At 42.1% G+C, this 15,852-nt stretch overlaps 2 protein-coding genes across 2 annotated transcripts; both read right to left on the bottom strand.

Moving 5' to 3' along the window:
- Positions 1 to 419: 419 nt before the first annotated feature.
- Positions 420 to 8,245, bottom strand: LOC124862454 (probable ATP-dependent RNA helicase DDX47). Its single transcript, XM_047356370.1, has 12 exons — positions 8,069 to 8,245; positions 7,768 to 7,861; positions 4,647 to 4,835; positions 4,495 to 4,566; positions 4,168 to 4,286; positions 2,880 to 2,951; positions 2,667 to 2,783; positions 2,422 to 2,568; positions 2,181 to 2,318; positions 2,020 to 2,090; positions 1,780 to 1,909; positions 420 to 773 (listed from the first exon to the last, which is right to left on the bottom strand). The coding sequence occupies exons 1-12, from the start codon at positions 8,189 to 8,191 to the stop codon at positions 618 to 620; spliced, it is 1,428 nt and encodes a 475-aa protein (XP_047212326.1). The 5' UTR covers positions 8,192 to 8,245; the 3' UTR covers positions 420 to 617.
- A 169-nt stretch (positions 8,246 to 8,414) lies between these two features.
- Positions 8,415 to 15,215, bottom strand: LOC124862235 (WW domain-binding protein 11-like). The gene is made up of 12 exons (XM_047356050.1): positions 15,031 to 15,215; positions 13,687 to 13,773; positions 13,526 to 13,557; positions 13,348 to 13,441; positions 13,014 to 13,210; positions 12,583 to 12,716; positions 11,615 to 11,769; positions 11,300 to 11,524; positions 11,047 to 11,172; positions 10,676 to 10,957; positions 10,372 to 10,557; positions 8,415 to 9,451 (listed from the first exon to the last, which is right to left on the bottom strand). The coding sequence occupies exons 2-12, from the start codon at positions 13,748 to 13,750 to the stop codon at positions 8,805 to 8,807; spliced, it is 2,142 nt and encodes a 713-aa protein (XP_047212006.1). The 5' UTR covers positions 13,751 to 13,773; positions 15,031 to 15,215; the 3' UTR covers positions 8,415 to 8,804.
- Positions 15,216 to 15,852: the final 637 nt, after the last annotated feature.

The raw sequence follows: 15,852 nt of genomic DNA, 5'->3' as shown, positions 1-15,852 counted from the left end.
AGCACTATACTCAGGTACACATCAGGTACTGACAGTGTTAAACACAGCTCAACAGGGGAGGGGGCCACTCTGCTTTGACTGGACATGCAAACACTTGGTAGAAAACTCATTCAAGGAGTAAATGTAGTCTTTCACATTAAATGCTCGAGCCACCCTCAAATCTGCTGCTGCCCTGGGCGGGAAGCCATATCACTTGTTTCAAAAACCGCCACCGATTTGCTCTATAACAAAATCCACATCAAACAAGCACCACTATGCAGTTGTAGAAGTAGAGAATAATACCTAATATGTATCTTAACACTTTTGTCAGAAAAAGAAAAAATTTTTAAAACATTAATGGCCGTAAGGCAAAGCGTCATTCCTTCATTTCTCTGAATGGATGCAGCATCTGAAGCCCAACATAACTCCAACAGGCAGGATTTAGGTTTTACTGCAACGTTTTATTACAAATGGAAAAAAGTCATACATGGACAAAGAAAGACCTTATTGTGTAATTAAATAGTCAGCTTGCAAAATGAAGTGTGGAAAACAAGCCGTCAGAATAGTAAAGTTTACATCAGAGAAAGGAGAGGCATTTTGTGTTGTGGTTATGTACATTTTATTATGAGTTTCATGCTTCAGCGCCCTCCTCTCCAGGCTCCTCCACCCTTCTTCCTCCCTCCTCCTGAACCGCCTTTGACTTTCTTCCTCACTCCGCTCGCCTGTTCAGAGTCATCCTCATCCCCATCTCTACCTTTGGGCCTCTTCCTTTTCTCTCCTTGTTCCTTCATTTCCTGAAAGATGTTCCAAAAGCATAGTATAAATATGTAGCATTATCTTCACACATCCTCAAGGGAGCGTAGGAACCTCTTAATGAACATCACTGAGTGCCGTCTTAAAGTAATAGTTTTTGTATTATGTCCAAGTTAACATAAAAAGTTACTGAACGTTTTTCTTATATTTAGGACATCCAAATGTGGGGGGAAGAGAACAGATATTAGGGTCTAGAAAACATCTACATCCACAAAAAAAACGTATTCACCCACTTTACATGAATCTCAAAGAATCCTGAAGATGGATGGACAGTCAGAGATGGAAACAACTATAACGATGTTCATCAACCTGGCATGACATAATTCAGCAGCCGGTTCTGCTCAGAGTTTCCACACAGATAACCTGCCTGACTGATGAAGGTCCCAAGTATAAAAAATCAGATACCCTGAAGATGAGCTCACCTCATTTTCCTCCTGTGGTTCATCACAGTTAGTTTTTTTTTCATCTTGGAAGTTTGTTTCTAGAATCATCATCTTGCATACCCCGCTACAGCTACAAGTGCCCATAATGCCTCCACCTACTTGCTTAAGTTATTAAGAAAAGGGCTGTAGGGAAAGAACCCATTTCTATTTTTTATAGCTTATTAAAATATTGGTTTAATCATTATTTCATTATTTAAGTAAACTGATAGCAACTAATGAGAACTTCTTTATTTCAATTAATGTTAACTAACATTTGAAGGAAGAATTGTTTTAACATGAAGCTATTCTACCCTTTTATTCATCACTCAAAAATATTCAGTCAATATATATTATTGTTGCACCTATGCATCGATTAAAGGGATACCATTAAAAATTTAAATCAGATTGAATAAAATTCTGCAGGTTGGAGCATTAAAATGAAATGGAGCCTAGAAGACATCAGAGGCACAGCACTCATGACAGAACATTGGCAAGCCACAGCTCAACCCAGGTTTACATGTTTGTGGCAACATCTGAGAGTGAGCATCCTTTGAGGGGTACTTACCAGCCTGGCAAATCTCTGAGCCTCGCTCACCCTCTCCACCAGCATCATCACCTCCTCCTCTTGTGTAGGAAATGCAGGGAGTTTCTTCCCGATCAAACTTTCGATTCGCTGGAAAAGCTCCACGTCATACCTTCAGGATCAGAGATGGCAAGACAAGGTAAATACTTGATTGGAACGGAGTTAACAACGTGAAAAGAAACCTGAATGCACAGCTAAAATAAATAAAAAAGCTTTTCTTACTGTGTCACAAAAGTTATGGATTTCCCAGCCCGCCCTGCTCTGGCTGTTCGCCCAACTCTATGGATGTAATCCTGTGAGGACAGACAGGTAACGAGAACCCTTATAATTTTATCAGAGAAGCAAATCTTTGGATAACTACAGCAAAATCAACCCTGTCGTACCTTTGAATGTGTGGGGATGTCGTAGTTGATGACACAGTCAACATGAGGGATGTCCAGACCTCTAGACGCCACATCAGTTGCCAGGAGCACAGAACGAGACTTGGATTTGAACTTGTTAAGAGCTCCAAGACGTTTATTCTGACCAAAAGAGAGGAGAGAGATGACTTAGCAAGCTGATCCGTTTTAGAGACCAATGTTTCAGAATTTTCAGTCCAATAGGACAAAGCAAAGTGAGGTCTACCTGACTCATCTGTCCGTGAAGAGGGACGGCAGTGATACCCAGATTCCTCAACATCAGCGCCACCCGCTGGGCATTGTTACATGTGCTGCAAAAAATCATGAAGGAGTTCCCGGCCAGCTCGTTCAGGATGGACACCAGGTAACAGTCCTGCAGCAGCATAGACAATTTTTACACGCCAACGAACAAAAGCCCAGACATGAGACTACAGTAGATAACATACAAGATCACATCATATAACCCCCTACCTTGTACTTGGAAGGGATAAAGACGTAGTATTGCTGCAGCTTGTCTACTGTGGAATATTTTGTGGATACAGCACACTTTACAGGATCTTTCAGAGCTGCTCTTTGGAGTTTCTGGACCTGTCAGTGAAGGCAACACAACATCTGAGCCCGGAAACCCATACTGGCCCCGAAAGCACCACACCATCTGGAATTTCACTAAAAGTGTTTGCCTACCTTTTTGGTCATGGTGGCAGAGAACAAGAAGGTCCGTCTGTCTCTGGGAATAACTTTCAGGATCTTGTCCACCTGAAAAAAAAAAATATATATATATATATATTTTAATGGGTGAACAGCCAAGGTGATAGATATGTGACTGCAAATCTACACTATTTAATTCATATTTCAGAGGTGACATAATGTATCCATGCTCCTCTGGTGTTTAATTTTATAGCAAGTTCATCTAATGTGTAGTTTTATTTTTACAAGCCGAGAGAACACGGTGTAATCCAGTTGTATCGAGTATTCATAAAATCTGGACTTTTTCAAATTTTCTCACATTACAACTACAAACAGCAACATATTTGCGGTTTCGGAAAGGAAACAATACATAGTTTTCACAATATAAATATTTAATGAAATCCAGGTGTGGTATGCATGTGTATTCTACTGAGTCGCTACCTTCTAGAACCACCTTTACTGCAGCTGAAGGTCTTTAGGGAGTATGAATAGCTCGGGCTCAATCAGATTGGAGAGCGTTGGTGAGCACCTATTTTCAAGTCTTGCAATAAATTATCAGTTGGGTTTATGTCTGGACTTTCACTGAGCCATTCTAACACGTTGCTTTGATACAATTCTGGCTATGTTTCGATTCGTTTTCCTGCTAGGTGATGACCTCTGTCCCAGTCTCAGGTTTACTAACAGATATTCTCCCAGGATTCCTCTGCATTTAGCTCCATCCGTCTTCCATTCTATTCTGACCAGCGCCCTGGTCCCTACTGAAGAAAAATATTATCACCCTAGGGTTTGATGTGTTTAGGGTGATGTGATGTTTTAGCTTCCCTCCAAATGTAGCATGCTGCTTGTAGGACAGAAGGTCAAAGTATAGTCTCATCTGAACAAAGCGCCTCCTACTAGAGGTTTGTGGTGCCTCCTACACTTATGGCAAATTGCAAACAGGACAATAGCTTTACTCCTGCACTTCTTCAACAAAGACTAGATTTGTCAAATGGCTGACTAATAGTTATCCTTTTAACAGTTTCTTCACTCAAGGTGTGGATCTCTGTAGCTCCTCTGGAGTTATCATGGGCCTCTTTGCTGCTTTTCTAATTATGGACCTGTCTGCCAATTGGTTCCACTGGATGTTATTTACGGGTATCAGAGTAAAAGATGTTAAATACATGTACATGTCACACTATGCAGATTTTTATTTGGAAAAAAATGGATCTTCTTCCTTTAAATTTGTAGTAACGTGAAAAATGTGAAAAGGTCAAAGGAGAGTGAATACTCTCCCGTGAGGACCCACTTCAGTCTCAAAGTCCATGTTGAGGATCCTGTCTGCTTCATCCATGACCAGGAACTTCAGAGCTCGTAGGGAGAAGCCCTTTGTGTTCTCCATGTGATCGATCAATCGACCAGGAGTGGCTGAAAAACATTGAATCAGCATCATAACTACAAGGGTTACGACTCAGAACAGAAGCAGATAAACAGTGCACTTAATGGCTGATAGATATCTGCACAATGTTTCTGCCTTTCTTTACGATTAACATGCGTTTTGACCACATCTCTTCAGAAAAAGAACACATCAATATATAAACAATAAACAGAAAAAAGGGAACAACTATTCTCTTACCTATAACAATATGTGGCTTTTTAGCCAACACCAAGGACTGGGACATCATGTCGATTCCACCAACAATCACAGCTGCAACAGATGTGTGACAAATTACAAACAAGAGTGTTCACCATCCACAACAAACCAGGTGACCTCTCACAGACACATACCACATTTAACCCCAATGCTGGAGCCCAGAGCCTCAAACTGCTCGGAGATCTGGAAGGCCAGCTCTCTGGTGGGCGTGAGGACGAGCGTGTGGAGCCTCTGAGGTGAAGACAGCAGTGATTGGAGGATAGGCAGAGCGAAAGCGCCAGTCTTCCCTGAACCCGTCTCTGCCAGGCCGATGACATCCCTGCCTGCGGGTCAAAGAGGATACATGGACACAAAGAGAGCTGAGCCACATTACCCTACTGCAGAGAACCAAATACTGTTTCATCTGACACAATATATTGGCTGTTGAGTTTTACTTTTAGGGTGGAACGTACTGAAAGTTTGTTTCAGCTTTAATCAGAAGAAAAACGATTTATTCTTTATTTCATCTTTTTTTAAACCCTGAGCTCAGACTTGCTCATTTCTTGAAGTACAAGGAGGATGCTGAAATGAGGTGGCTGAAGCAGCAGCTGATTCTCTGTCTCCAGAGATCTTGTAGTGGAGAAACTTGACATTGCTCACAGCCATCATATTTGCAGATCTACTCCACCTCGCCCCTAGCGCCTTCTAGATCATCCTTTCATTTCAGCTTTCGACTGAGAGATCCTCCAGTGCCAGGAATGCAAATTATATCGGCATTGATATCGGTATTGGTCCCATTGGTAAAACTGGCTGGTATTAATAACCAATGTTTATCTCCATCTTGTTGCTGTTTGTGTGTGTGTTTCTGGAGGGGAGGGGGTTGGCCTTGTGGTATTCATTTGGTCATGTTACAGGTATAGTTTTGTAGCGCCGGACTGAGGGATGTTTAACTGAAGCAGAGAAGCCAGTGCACACAGAGGCTGGCTGATCATTCTTGAGGGTATGTGACATCCAAGCAAAAACAGTCACTAACTGCAGCAGCATGCACAGAGCAGACATTGTATCATCCTCCAGTGTATGCCTGATCTATAAAATATGTAACAGCATAATCCGATGCTGGTCAGACTGGTCAGAGTTGATGGGAAGATGAGTGGAGGCAAACACATGTAAAAGGATGCAAAAACATTGAGACTCAGGTAGAGATTCATCTTTCAGCAAATAATCCACAACATAGAGCCTGAGATACAGTGGAATAGTTTAGAGCAATGCATATTTGTGTGTTTGAATGGCCTAGTCAAAGTCCAGACCAAAATTCAATTGAATCTGAGTCAACCGAGTAGAAAACTGATGCTGACAGATGCTCTTCGTCCAATCTGTCTTTAAGGTATCTAGCAAAACCTGAAAGGAACGTAGCCCAAAAAACTTATTTACCTAGACATATTTCCTCATGGAGGTGCTGAATATAAATGCACATCACACTTTGCAGATGTTTATTCACAATTATGCACTACTATGGGCAGTAACATTACATCACTAGAAAAAAAAAATGTATGTGGGAAAAAGGGAACAAGTTCAAGGGTTATGAAAACTTTGATTACTATATTTTTTAACTTGTAAAAACAATATACTAACATCAGGTCAGAAGTTATAGTTTCTAATCAAGCTAAATCTGTCTTGTTTTTCTTACGCTATACGGACTGCTATGTAAAACTACAGTGTATCACAAAAGTGAGTACACCCATCACATTCCTGCAGATATTTAAGTATATGTTTTCATGGGACAATGCTGACAAAATGACACTTTGACACAATGAAAAGTAGTCTGTGTGCATCTTATATAACAGTGTAAATTTATTCTTCCCTCAAAACAACTCAAGATATAGATATTAATGTCTGAACCACCGGCAACAAAAGTGAGTACACCCCTTAATGAAAGTTCCTGAAGTGTCAATATTTTGTGTGGCCACCATTATTTACCAGAGATTCACAGGTTGCCACTGGAATACTTTTCCACTCCTCCATGACGGCATCACGGAGCTGGCGGATATTTGAGACTTTCCGCTCCTCCAACTTACGCTTGAGGATGCCTCAAAGATGTTCTATTGGGTTTAGGTCTGGAGACATGCTTGACCAGTCCATCACCTTTACCCTCAGCCTCTTCAATAAAGCAGTGGTCGTCTTAGAGGTGTGTTTGGGGTCATTATCATGCTGGAACACTGCCATGCGGCCCAGTTTCTGGTGGGAGGGGATCATGCTCTGCTTCAGTATTTCACAGTACATATTGGAGTTCATGTGTCCCTCAATGAAATGTAACTCCCTAACATCTGCTGCACTCATGCAGCCCCAGACCATGGCATTCCCACCACCATGCTTGACAGTAGGCAACACACACTTATCTTTGTACTCTCAACTGATTGCCGCCACACATGCTTGAGACCATCTGAACCAGACAAATTAATCATCAGACCATAGGACATGGTTCCAGCAAACTGTTTGCGGGCTTTCTTGTGGACAGACTTCAGAAGAGGCTTTCTTCTGGGATGACGGCCATGCAGACCAATTTCATGTAGTGTGGAGCGTATGGTCTGAGCACGGACAAGCTGACCCCCCACCTCTTCAATCTCTGCAGCAATGCTGACAGCACTCCTGCACCTATCTTTCAAAGACAGCATTTGGATGTGACGCTGAGCACGTGCACTCAGCTTCTTTGGACGACCAACGTGAGGTCTGTTCTGAGTGGAGCCTGCTCTTTTAAAACGCTGGATGATCTTGGCCACTGTGGTACAGCTCAGTTTCAGGATGTTGGCAATCCTCTTGTAGCCTTGGCCATCTTCATGTAACGCAACAATTCGTCTTTTCAGATCCTCAGAGTTCTTTGCCATGAGGTGCCATGTTGGAACTTTCAGTGACCAGTATGAGAGAGTGCGAGAGATGTACTACAAAATTAAACACACCTGCTCCCTATGCACAGCTGAGACCTAGTAACACTAACGAGTCACATGACATTTTGGGGGGAAAATGACAAGAATGCTCAATTTGGATGTAGTCTCTTAGGGGTGTACTCACTTTTGTTGCTGGTGGTTCAGACATTAATGGCTGTATCTTTAGTTATTTTGAGGAAAGAATAAATTTACACTTTTATATAAGCTCCACACAGTCTACATTTCATTGTGTCAAAGTGTCAGCGTTGTCCCATGGAAACATATTCTTAAAGATCTGCAGGAATGTGAGGGGTGTATGTGGCAGTGAAGGTAAGAGAGGTAACATGTTTCTAACCTTGAAGAGCGACAGGTATAGCTTCCACCTGGATCTTAGTTGGACTCTTCCATCCCAGCTGATCACAGGCCTCACAGAGAACCTCAGTTACACCCTGCAGGAGGCAGATACCGGGTACACTTTTACAAGATGGAAGATGTCTTTTATTCAGCGTTACGAACAGTTTTCAGACAATGACACAGTAAGGATGTCTCAATTGAGGAGCTAATGTTTACATAACGCATTAGCTTGGTTTAGCTAACCGAAAAAAACGTTGTTGCTACCAAATCTACTCTTATTGTCTGTGTGAGAAGAAACCAACCAGGTCCTTAAAAGTCTTCACTGCCTCCTCGCATCCTCCGTTATTAACCTTTTCTTCATCACAATCACTGCTAGAATCTTTCACACTTTGAGCTGTGTTTTCCTTCGGGCTCCGGTCCTCCATGCTTTCCGTCGCAACGTGTGGTCACCTCCGATGTGCGCAGATGCGGAAACACGTCACGACCCACAGGATGACGGGAAGTTGGGTTTTTCCGATAGATTCTTCATTATTAATAACAGAAACGTCTCGTTGAACTTTAAACAATATCTTTACGCTTAAATAACCAGAAAATTAATTCTTTTAAGATGCTTGCTTATATCTTCTTCAATAAAACATGACCACAAAACATGTCGGAACCGATTTTTATTTGGCTGCAGGACAACTGTTTCACACTTTGCTTCTGACATTCTGAAAACCAATCCATTTAGATGATCAATAATTAAAGCAAAAATAAAAATCAATTACACAAAGTTGCTTCACTGAGGTCAAATAACTTGTTGGAAGGAAACAAGTCTTTAGATTTAAAAAATAAAAACACATAGTGTTCAGTTGCCTTGAGATAACCAATAATTGAAATGTTATTTTTAATATAAATTTAGGATCGAATTTATAATGTTATGGTTACAGCTCAGACAGAGAGAAAATGATATTGCTGAAGGCTCTAAATACAGCTACTTCTACAACTCTGCACAGCAATCAAGAAAAACACTTCTGTAGTTAAAGACCCTCCTTAGTCTTACAGCAGTCCCTCCATCTCTCTCATAAAAGCTTCATAAACTTGGTCTTTAGTTTTCATGGTAGGCTGAGGAACAGAACCCACTTGGGATGGGTGGACCAACCCCATTGGAGCAGCCGCTTGCTGTTTCTGCCAGTGTCCTCCTCCCAACCCTTCGTCTCCCCTCCGTCCTGTAGCACTTCCCCCCACTTTCTCGGTCGCTGCCCCTGGCATTGGTCCACCCTTGTCCCTACGCACCCGCAGTGCCGTTGGCACGAAGCGGGTGACCTCCGCCTTGGGGTTGATAATTTGAGGTTTGGCTGAGATGGTGGCCCCTCCTGCGCCAGCACCTGCCGCCAGGCTGCCTCCTGCACCCGCCACGGAAGTGATGTTGGCTCTTTTTTCAATGGTGGCCGCGTGATGATGGCTGCCAGGGGCGCCAGCTGTACCTGGGGGAGGGGGCATCTGCATGATTCCAGGTCGCATGGGCATGGCAGGGGGTGGCATGTTGCTCTGTGAACCTTCCTGGCCGGAACCTGGGCCTTTCCTTGGAACAATGTTGGGAGGTGCACTGAGCACATTGGAATTGAGAGGTGGAGGAAACATGGTGAGTGGGGGCGCAAGAGGACGTGGGGGGCCTCCTGCTCTTGGGGGAGGAGGTGGGATACCTGGACAGGGACACACAAAAATGGTCATTTAAAGAAAACAGATACAGAAAACTACATAAAATATTCCTCTTAACCTCTGTGTAAAGTGTCATGTAAAAATATTTTGTTATTTGACAACTTCAGTTACAAATAAAGATTCAAGCCTTTTGAGGTAGTTCTCTATCAGCTCAGCACATCTAGAACCTGAAGGTTTTACTAAATCTGTTAAAATAGCTTAGGATCAGGGAAAAAAAGACCACACAACATGACGCTGCCACCACCATGTTCTACTGTGGGGATGGTGTGCTCACAGTGATGAACAGTTATTTTTCTGCCACACGTAATGTTCTTCTAGATGTTTGCCTCGTCTCCTACATGGCTTGAAGCAAACTTTAAATGGGACTTTTACAACTTTCCTTTAGCACTGGATTTTTTTATGCCTCTCTTCCATTAAGGCAGGGTTGCCCAACTCCAGTCCTTGAGGGCGAGTGTTCTGCAACTTTGAAACGTCTCCCTGGTCCAGCATACCTGAATCAAATGGCTGGATAACCAGAGTCCTGCTAATGACCTAGATATTTGATTCAGGTGTGCTGAAGCAGGGACACATCTAAAAGTTGCAGGACACCGGCCCTCGAGGACTGGAGTTTGACACCCCTGCATTAAGGCCTGTTGACAGATCCCACCTGTCCCGTGAATCTCTGCAGCTCCTACAGAGTTACCATGGGTAACTTTTAAAGGCAACTAATTGTGCACAATTTTATTTAGGGGCATCAGAGTAAAGATTTTTTTTGGTAAAAGTATTGAAAACTGTGTCCTCTTTCTACCAGTTCAGAATTATTTGGCCATCAAACAAAAGCACATCAAAGTTTGTCGTAACAGAGAAAAATATGAAAAGTTCAAGGGGTGCGAATACTTTCGCAAGGAGCTGTACATAAACCTACCGGGTGGTGCTGGGGGTGGTAGTCTGGGAGGTGGTCCACGTGGTGGAGGGCCTGGAGGAAGACTGGGAGGGGGGCCCGGAGGAGGGCCTGGTGGTCGGCCAGGTGGAGGACCAGGGGGCAGGAGACGAGGCATTGGACCCCGAATTCCTCCAGGCATACCAGGAGGCCTCAAAAATGGAGGGGCACCTAAAAATGACAGAACATATCTAAATTACTCATGGCATTATATTAGCAGATATGTACAACACCCAAAAAAACAACAACCCATGTCACCAAGCTTTGTCTAAAAAAAAAAAAACCAAACCTGGAGGGGGTGCAGGGGGTGGGCCAGAAGGAGGACCGGGGGGTCGCATTGGAGGAGCTGGTGGAGGACCTAGTGGAGGAGGTCCAGTCATTGGTGGGCCTTGCATGGGCGGAGGTACTTGCTGTCCAACTGCCCCAGGAGGAGGGGGCAGATGCTGATTGGCCATAACATGGGTCTGAGAGTCCCCTGGTGGCCCTCTATCCTCAGTGTCAGAGGCGTCTGACTCATCTGTGTATTCTTCTTCTACCTCCTCTTCTTCTTCCTCCTCAGGAATTGACTGACCTGAAGATAAGAAAGAAATTGCATGCAACCTCTTCTTATGTAAACTAAACAATAATAAGATGTATTAACAAGGTAGCGATGGTGAGTACCTGCCATCCTTAACATCATGGCCTGCAGTGGAGTAATGGCCTTCGTCTTCTTCACTACTCTCTTTTTCTTTCTTTTTCCATCCTGGGACTCATCTGCTGTTATATCTGCAAAGCGAACACTGCGACCTACAGGAATCAGACATCAATATACGAAGGAACAAGTGAACGAACAAAAACACATGCCGTCTGTTTTACAAACTGCTTATGGCTGCTGAAGAGTTAAAACCTACTGGATCTTTGAAGTGACACTCACCAGTGTGTCTTTCGCTCCTGTCTTCGTCCCTTTCCCTGTCATCACCCTGCCGATTCGCACGTGCTCTATCTCCATTTGCTCCTTCATCTGCGTCTTCGTCGCTGTCCTCCTCAGAGTCGCTGTCGTCATCCGCATCATCCCGATCTCTGTCACTCTCACTCCCGCTGTCGCGATCCCGTCCCAAATCCATGGCAGAGTCCCTCTCTAACCCAGGAACGGAAGGGTCTGCTCAAATAGAACAAACAAAGTGATGAAACACATCTAAAAGAAAGCCCGTTAAGAAGTCAGAATGGTCAGAATCTGTTTGAATGTTACCTGAATCTGTGCCGTACGTTCGTCGAGATGGAATGCCATACAGCGCCAGCACCTGTGGAGGTGGTGGGCCTGGAGGGGGTCCTGGAGGTTTCTTCCCAGGAGGTAAACGCGGGACACTGGGAACTGTTGGCAGTCCTGTTCCAGAGGATGGTTTGCTGAAATATTGAGAAAAACAGAATTACTTCTGTGGCAAACAGTTTATAGCTTTATACAGAGCCTTTCAAAAGTAATCATACCCCTTGAACTTTTTTACATTCATCAAAATACAATCACATACATTAATGCACGTTGGCGGGATTTTATCTAGTAGTTCAACCCAAGTAAGTGCAAGGGAAATTCTACATGTTTTTTTGCAAATAAAAACCTAAAACGTGTGACAAGGATTTGTATTTAGTGTCCTTAAGTCAATGCTTTGCAGAATCACCTTTCAGCGCAATTACAGCTGCAAGTCTTTATAAGCTTTGCACATTTAGAGCCTAATTTACCAATTTTTACTGGCAAAATAGAAGGATTGGACGGAGAGCATCTTTGAGCATCAAATTTCAATCAACTCTGACAAGCATTGCTGAAGAAAAGCAGCCCCTTAACATCAGGCAGCCACTACCAGGTTTTCCCATGGGGATGCTGTTCAGTGTTTTACACCACCCATAGCTTTTTGCATGTAGGTCTGTTTTGGTCTCATTATGATCAGAGCACCTTCTTCCAAACTGGATTTCCTGCAATAATGGTTTTTATCTTACCACTCTTCCAAAAAAGCCAGATCTGTCAAGTGCACGACTAATCTGCCAACAGATTCTCCCACCTGAAAGTGGATCTCTGCAGCTCCACAATTCGGAAAATCATACATCGGTTCTTTTCACAAAATTTCCCAAAAATAAATTAAGGTTTGTGGTTAAAAATAGAAACATCCAAGGGGTGTAAATACTTTTGCAAATCAGGATGTGAAAACTTTACCAAACTGAGCCTACCCAAAGGAGGAGATCTTTTTCAGTATAGAGGGAGGCTGAGCCCTTGGTAATGGGATGTCCTGGATGTGGATGTTGGATGGGGCGTGAGGCATGTCGGGTAAGGGGATGCTGTCCACTTCCACTGACTCTGCATTCTGAACAAAAGATCATGTATCTAATATCAGAAGGTGAGTAGGATACAGGGCATGGACTAAATAATGCTGAACCCAGATACGAAGAGCTCAAACATAACACAATCTATTCATAATTTATATTAAGGAATTTGTAACAGTGCTTCCAATAAGCTAGACTGGATCAAACAGGACTTTTTCAATAGACTAGACATTCACCACAACAGCCGTTTGTTTTGGGGTTTTTTTTTTGCATCCAACAGATGTTTTAATGTTTACCTAATGTTTAGGATATAAATGTACACATGGGTTGAGTCGTACCTTGACCGAGTCAAAATAAAGAGCCAGCTGCCCTCGTTTGGTCTCATATTCGAGTTCCAGTTTGCGGAGCTCCTTGTAGGTTTCAGGATTCTCCCTCTCATACAGATGGACGATGCGTTCAAATGTCTCACGTAACTTCTTTCGCTTGTCCCTTAGTACTTTTTCATTCAATAAGGGCTGTTGGACTGGGTTGAACTCTGAGAAACGAAAAAGACGTTCCATTTTTATTGACATTTAAAGGGTTTAATGTGCAAAAACCGGACTCATTGACGTTAACCTAAAAAAGGTAAATTCTCCCAAAAACACGTTACTGCACAACATTCCTCCCTCTCACCCATCTCATCCAGCTTTTCCATGTCTCTGATGATTTGCCTGGGATCTTTCATCTTCAGCACAGCTGCTCTCACCATCATCCTCTGCTTCTTGTTCTAACAAACAAATTCACAATGTCAGCGACTCAATGCAACACCTTGTACATTTAAGTCAATGTTGGGTTTAAAGGCTGTATTTACCTTTTTCAACTCCCTTTTCCTGGCCTCCTTTCCTGTAAAAACGGAACACAATAATAGTTATTGCACCCACATTAACCCACTGATACAGTAAAATGTTTTTCCAGTGTTGGTAAACAGGTCAGTGGCAGGCGAAGCAGCTCTATTTACAGGTTGACACTTACTAGCCTGGTCGGTGGGATTCATAAACTTCCCACTCTTGGTGGAGGAGGTAGAACGTCGCCCCATTCTTGCAGTTTGTTTTCTTGACCCTGCCAAAAATCAAACCTCCAGTGATGAGTTAAAACACAATTAACAAGGTTCACAATGCAAATCTATTAAAAATCGGAGCTTTCTTTAACATGTGTTTTATCATTGAGTCTGCAGCTGCTTATTTGTGATCAGGCAAATGGACCCACTCGTATCCAAATTTTATTTGCCATTTTAGGTTGGAAGAAGCAGACCGTTTCTGTACAGAAAACACAACCAGAACACAATTGATCTATTTCTTTTCATTCTTCTTACCAACACAGCACAAAGTTAAAAGTCTTTAATTTGCCTGAGGATGATTAGACTCTGTTTGAACCAAACAGTCTTTTAATGTTTTCAAGTACTTGTACACCAGAAATCGACTGATTTAACCCGTAAGCAATTGCCTTTTTTTGGTTTGAGCAAAGTATGGTGTCTTGATTTATAATTTAACCATGATGTTTACGTTAAAAAAGAAATACCTGCAGAATTACAGTCTGTAATTATAGTAAAGAATGATTGCAGTCAATTACCAAACATTTATTGTAGCCAGCGAAAAAAGATTAAATATTAACGCAAGAATGTTTCCTGAACGTTTCATGGAAATATTATAAAAGACAAACTAGGAATTAAACAATGTCTTGTTATTATTTTAACAGATTTTAATGTAAATTGAGGTAGATAAATTAGCCTAGAATGCATTCATTTAAAAAGCCATAACGGTCGTATTTTCTAACCTACATACATCCTCTTGGTATCATTTGAAAGGTATTTTAATGCTCATTCTACTATAATGATCTACATACAGGTCTAACAGCGTCAGCCAACATACTTATGTTTACCACATGAATCTGATTATTTTTTAAACTACAGTACATGTTGCTCACGTTAACTAAACATAGATTGCTACGTTTAGTAGTATTCTAAAAACTAAATTCTAGTCAAGCAATAAGGTACATTTATTGTCCCGTTATTTTGTTAAACGTTTTGATAAACTTGAAGCTTCGTAAAGATTCGACCACTGCACGCTTTGATTTGGCAGTTAGCTAGCCACCGTCAGCTAACATGTTAAAACGATTTAATCAGGCCAAGTCAAAATAACAAGTCGCAATAATTCAGTGCAGATGAGATAAGATGATGCACATATTTTAAAAACGATTACCCCCCTGGATCTAAACTATATTAGCTGTGAAGTCGTAGCTGGTCATATTAGCATGCAACTGAAGCTATGCCCGCGTTAGCATCAACTGCAGCAGAACGGGAAGCAACGCTGGCTTTACCTTTTCCTTGGCAAATAAATACAGGCCGCGGCGAAGCTTACACACCCCTCTGGGTACACACAGCAACGGACAGGTTACTGGTTTTAGTCCTAAAGAAAAAATCCCCGTCCAGGACTTGTTTTAAAACAACGGATGTGTTAGCCGTCCGCCATGTTTGCTGCTGCACGCAGGAGCGGAAAGGCGAATGTGACGTCACCACGAAGAAAAAATAAAAAACATTTCTGTTATCTTAGATTTGTGAGGGCTATGTTTTCCTTTCATTTTATAAAACATATTTTATTAAAAGCCCGAATCTGATGTATAAATATATTTTAATATCTTTTCAGACAGTTCTATCCTGCGTTACAACTTTCTGCCCTCTAGTAGCCAGAAGGGGAAACTACAAGCAGATACTACCAAGTGACACGACCATCCATTAAAATAATTAAAATATATTAAAAATATAATTAATTAATACAATTAAGCAAATGTAACCCACCAGCCAGTACTGCATATACTTTTCCAAATAACTAAGCTATGAACAAGGATTGAGGGTTATTCTTGTAATTAGCCTGTCCAGTGGAGGTATTTGATGTGGGCCATATGGCTCATTTCCTTAGGGACAACCAAATGAAATTTGTTATTCTTTATTTACATCAACAGTTGGCTGACGTCATCTGATTTACATCTTCTGATTCAGGGGTTTGGTAAAGGGCTATTTAAGTGTTTGTTTTTTCAGGAATCTGGAATGCATTTGAGAATCTCTAGCCCAAATTCTGAAACACCTAGACTGCTGAGTCCCAAACTGTAGTACTTCAAAAATACTTCAAAATAAAGTTTGAG

The sequence above is a fragment of the Girardinichthys multiradiatus genome, chromosome X, assembly GCF_021462225.1.
Source record: "Girardinichthys multiradiatus isolate DD_20200921_A chromosome X, DD_fGirMul_XY1, whole genome shotgun sequence".
Lineage (NCBI taxonomy): Eukaryota > Metazoa > Chordata > Actinopteri > Cyprinodontiformes > Goodeidae > Girardinichthys > Girardinichthys multiradiatus.
The sequence above is the reverse complement of the archived record's forward strand: the minus strand, read 5'-3'. Positions and strand labels throughout refer to the sequence as shown.

Excerpts from the sequence above, each read along its gene's own strand:
- LOC124862235 (XM_047356050.1), bottom strand. The coding sequence starts at position 13,750 with ATGGGGCGACGTTCTACCTCCTCCACCAAGAGTGGGAAGTTTATGAAT. Across the intron at positions 13,442-13,525 it reads GGAAAAGGGAGTTGAAAAAG|AACAAGAAGCAGAGGATGAT; the intron begins GTAAATACAGCC and ends TTTGTTTGTTAG. Across the intron at positions 10,558-10,675 it reads ACCCCCTGCACCCCCTCCAG|GTGCCCCTCCATTTTTGAGG; the intron begins GTTTGGTTTTTT and ends TGTCATTTTTAG.
- LOC124862454 (XM_047356370.1), bottom strand. The coding sequence starts at position 8,191 with ATGGAGGACCGGAGCCCGAAGGAAAACACAGCTCAAAGTGTGAAAGAT. Across the intron at positions 2,091-2,180 it reads ACATCCCCACACATTCAAAG|GATTACATCCATAGAGTTGG; the intron begins GTACGACAGGGT and ends CTGTCCTCACAG. Across the intron at positions 774-1,779 it reads CTCAGAGATTTGCCAGGCTG|GAAATGAAGGAACAAGGAGA; the intron begins GTAAGTACCCCT and ends AACATCTTTCAG.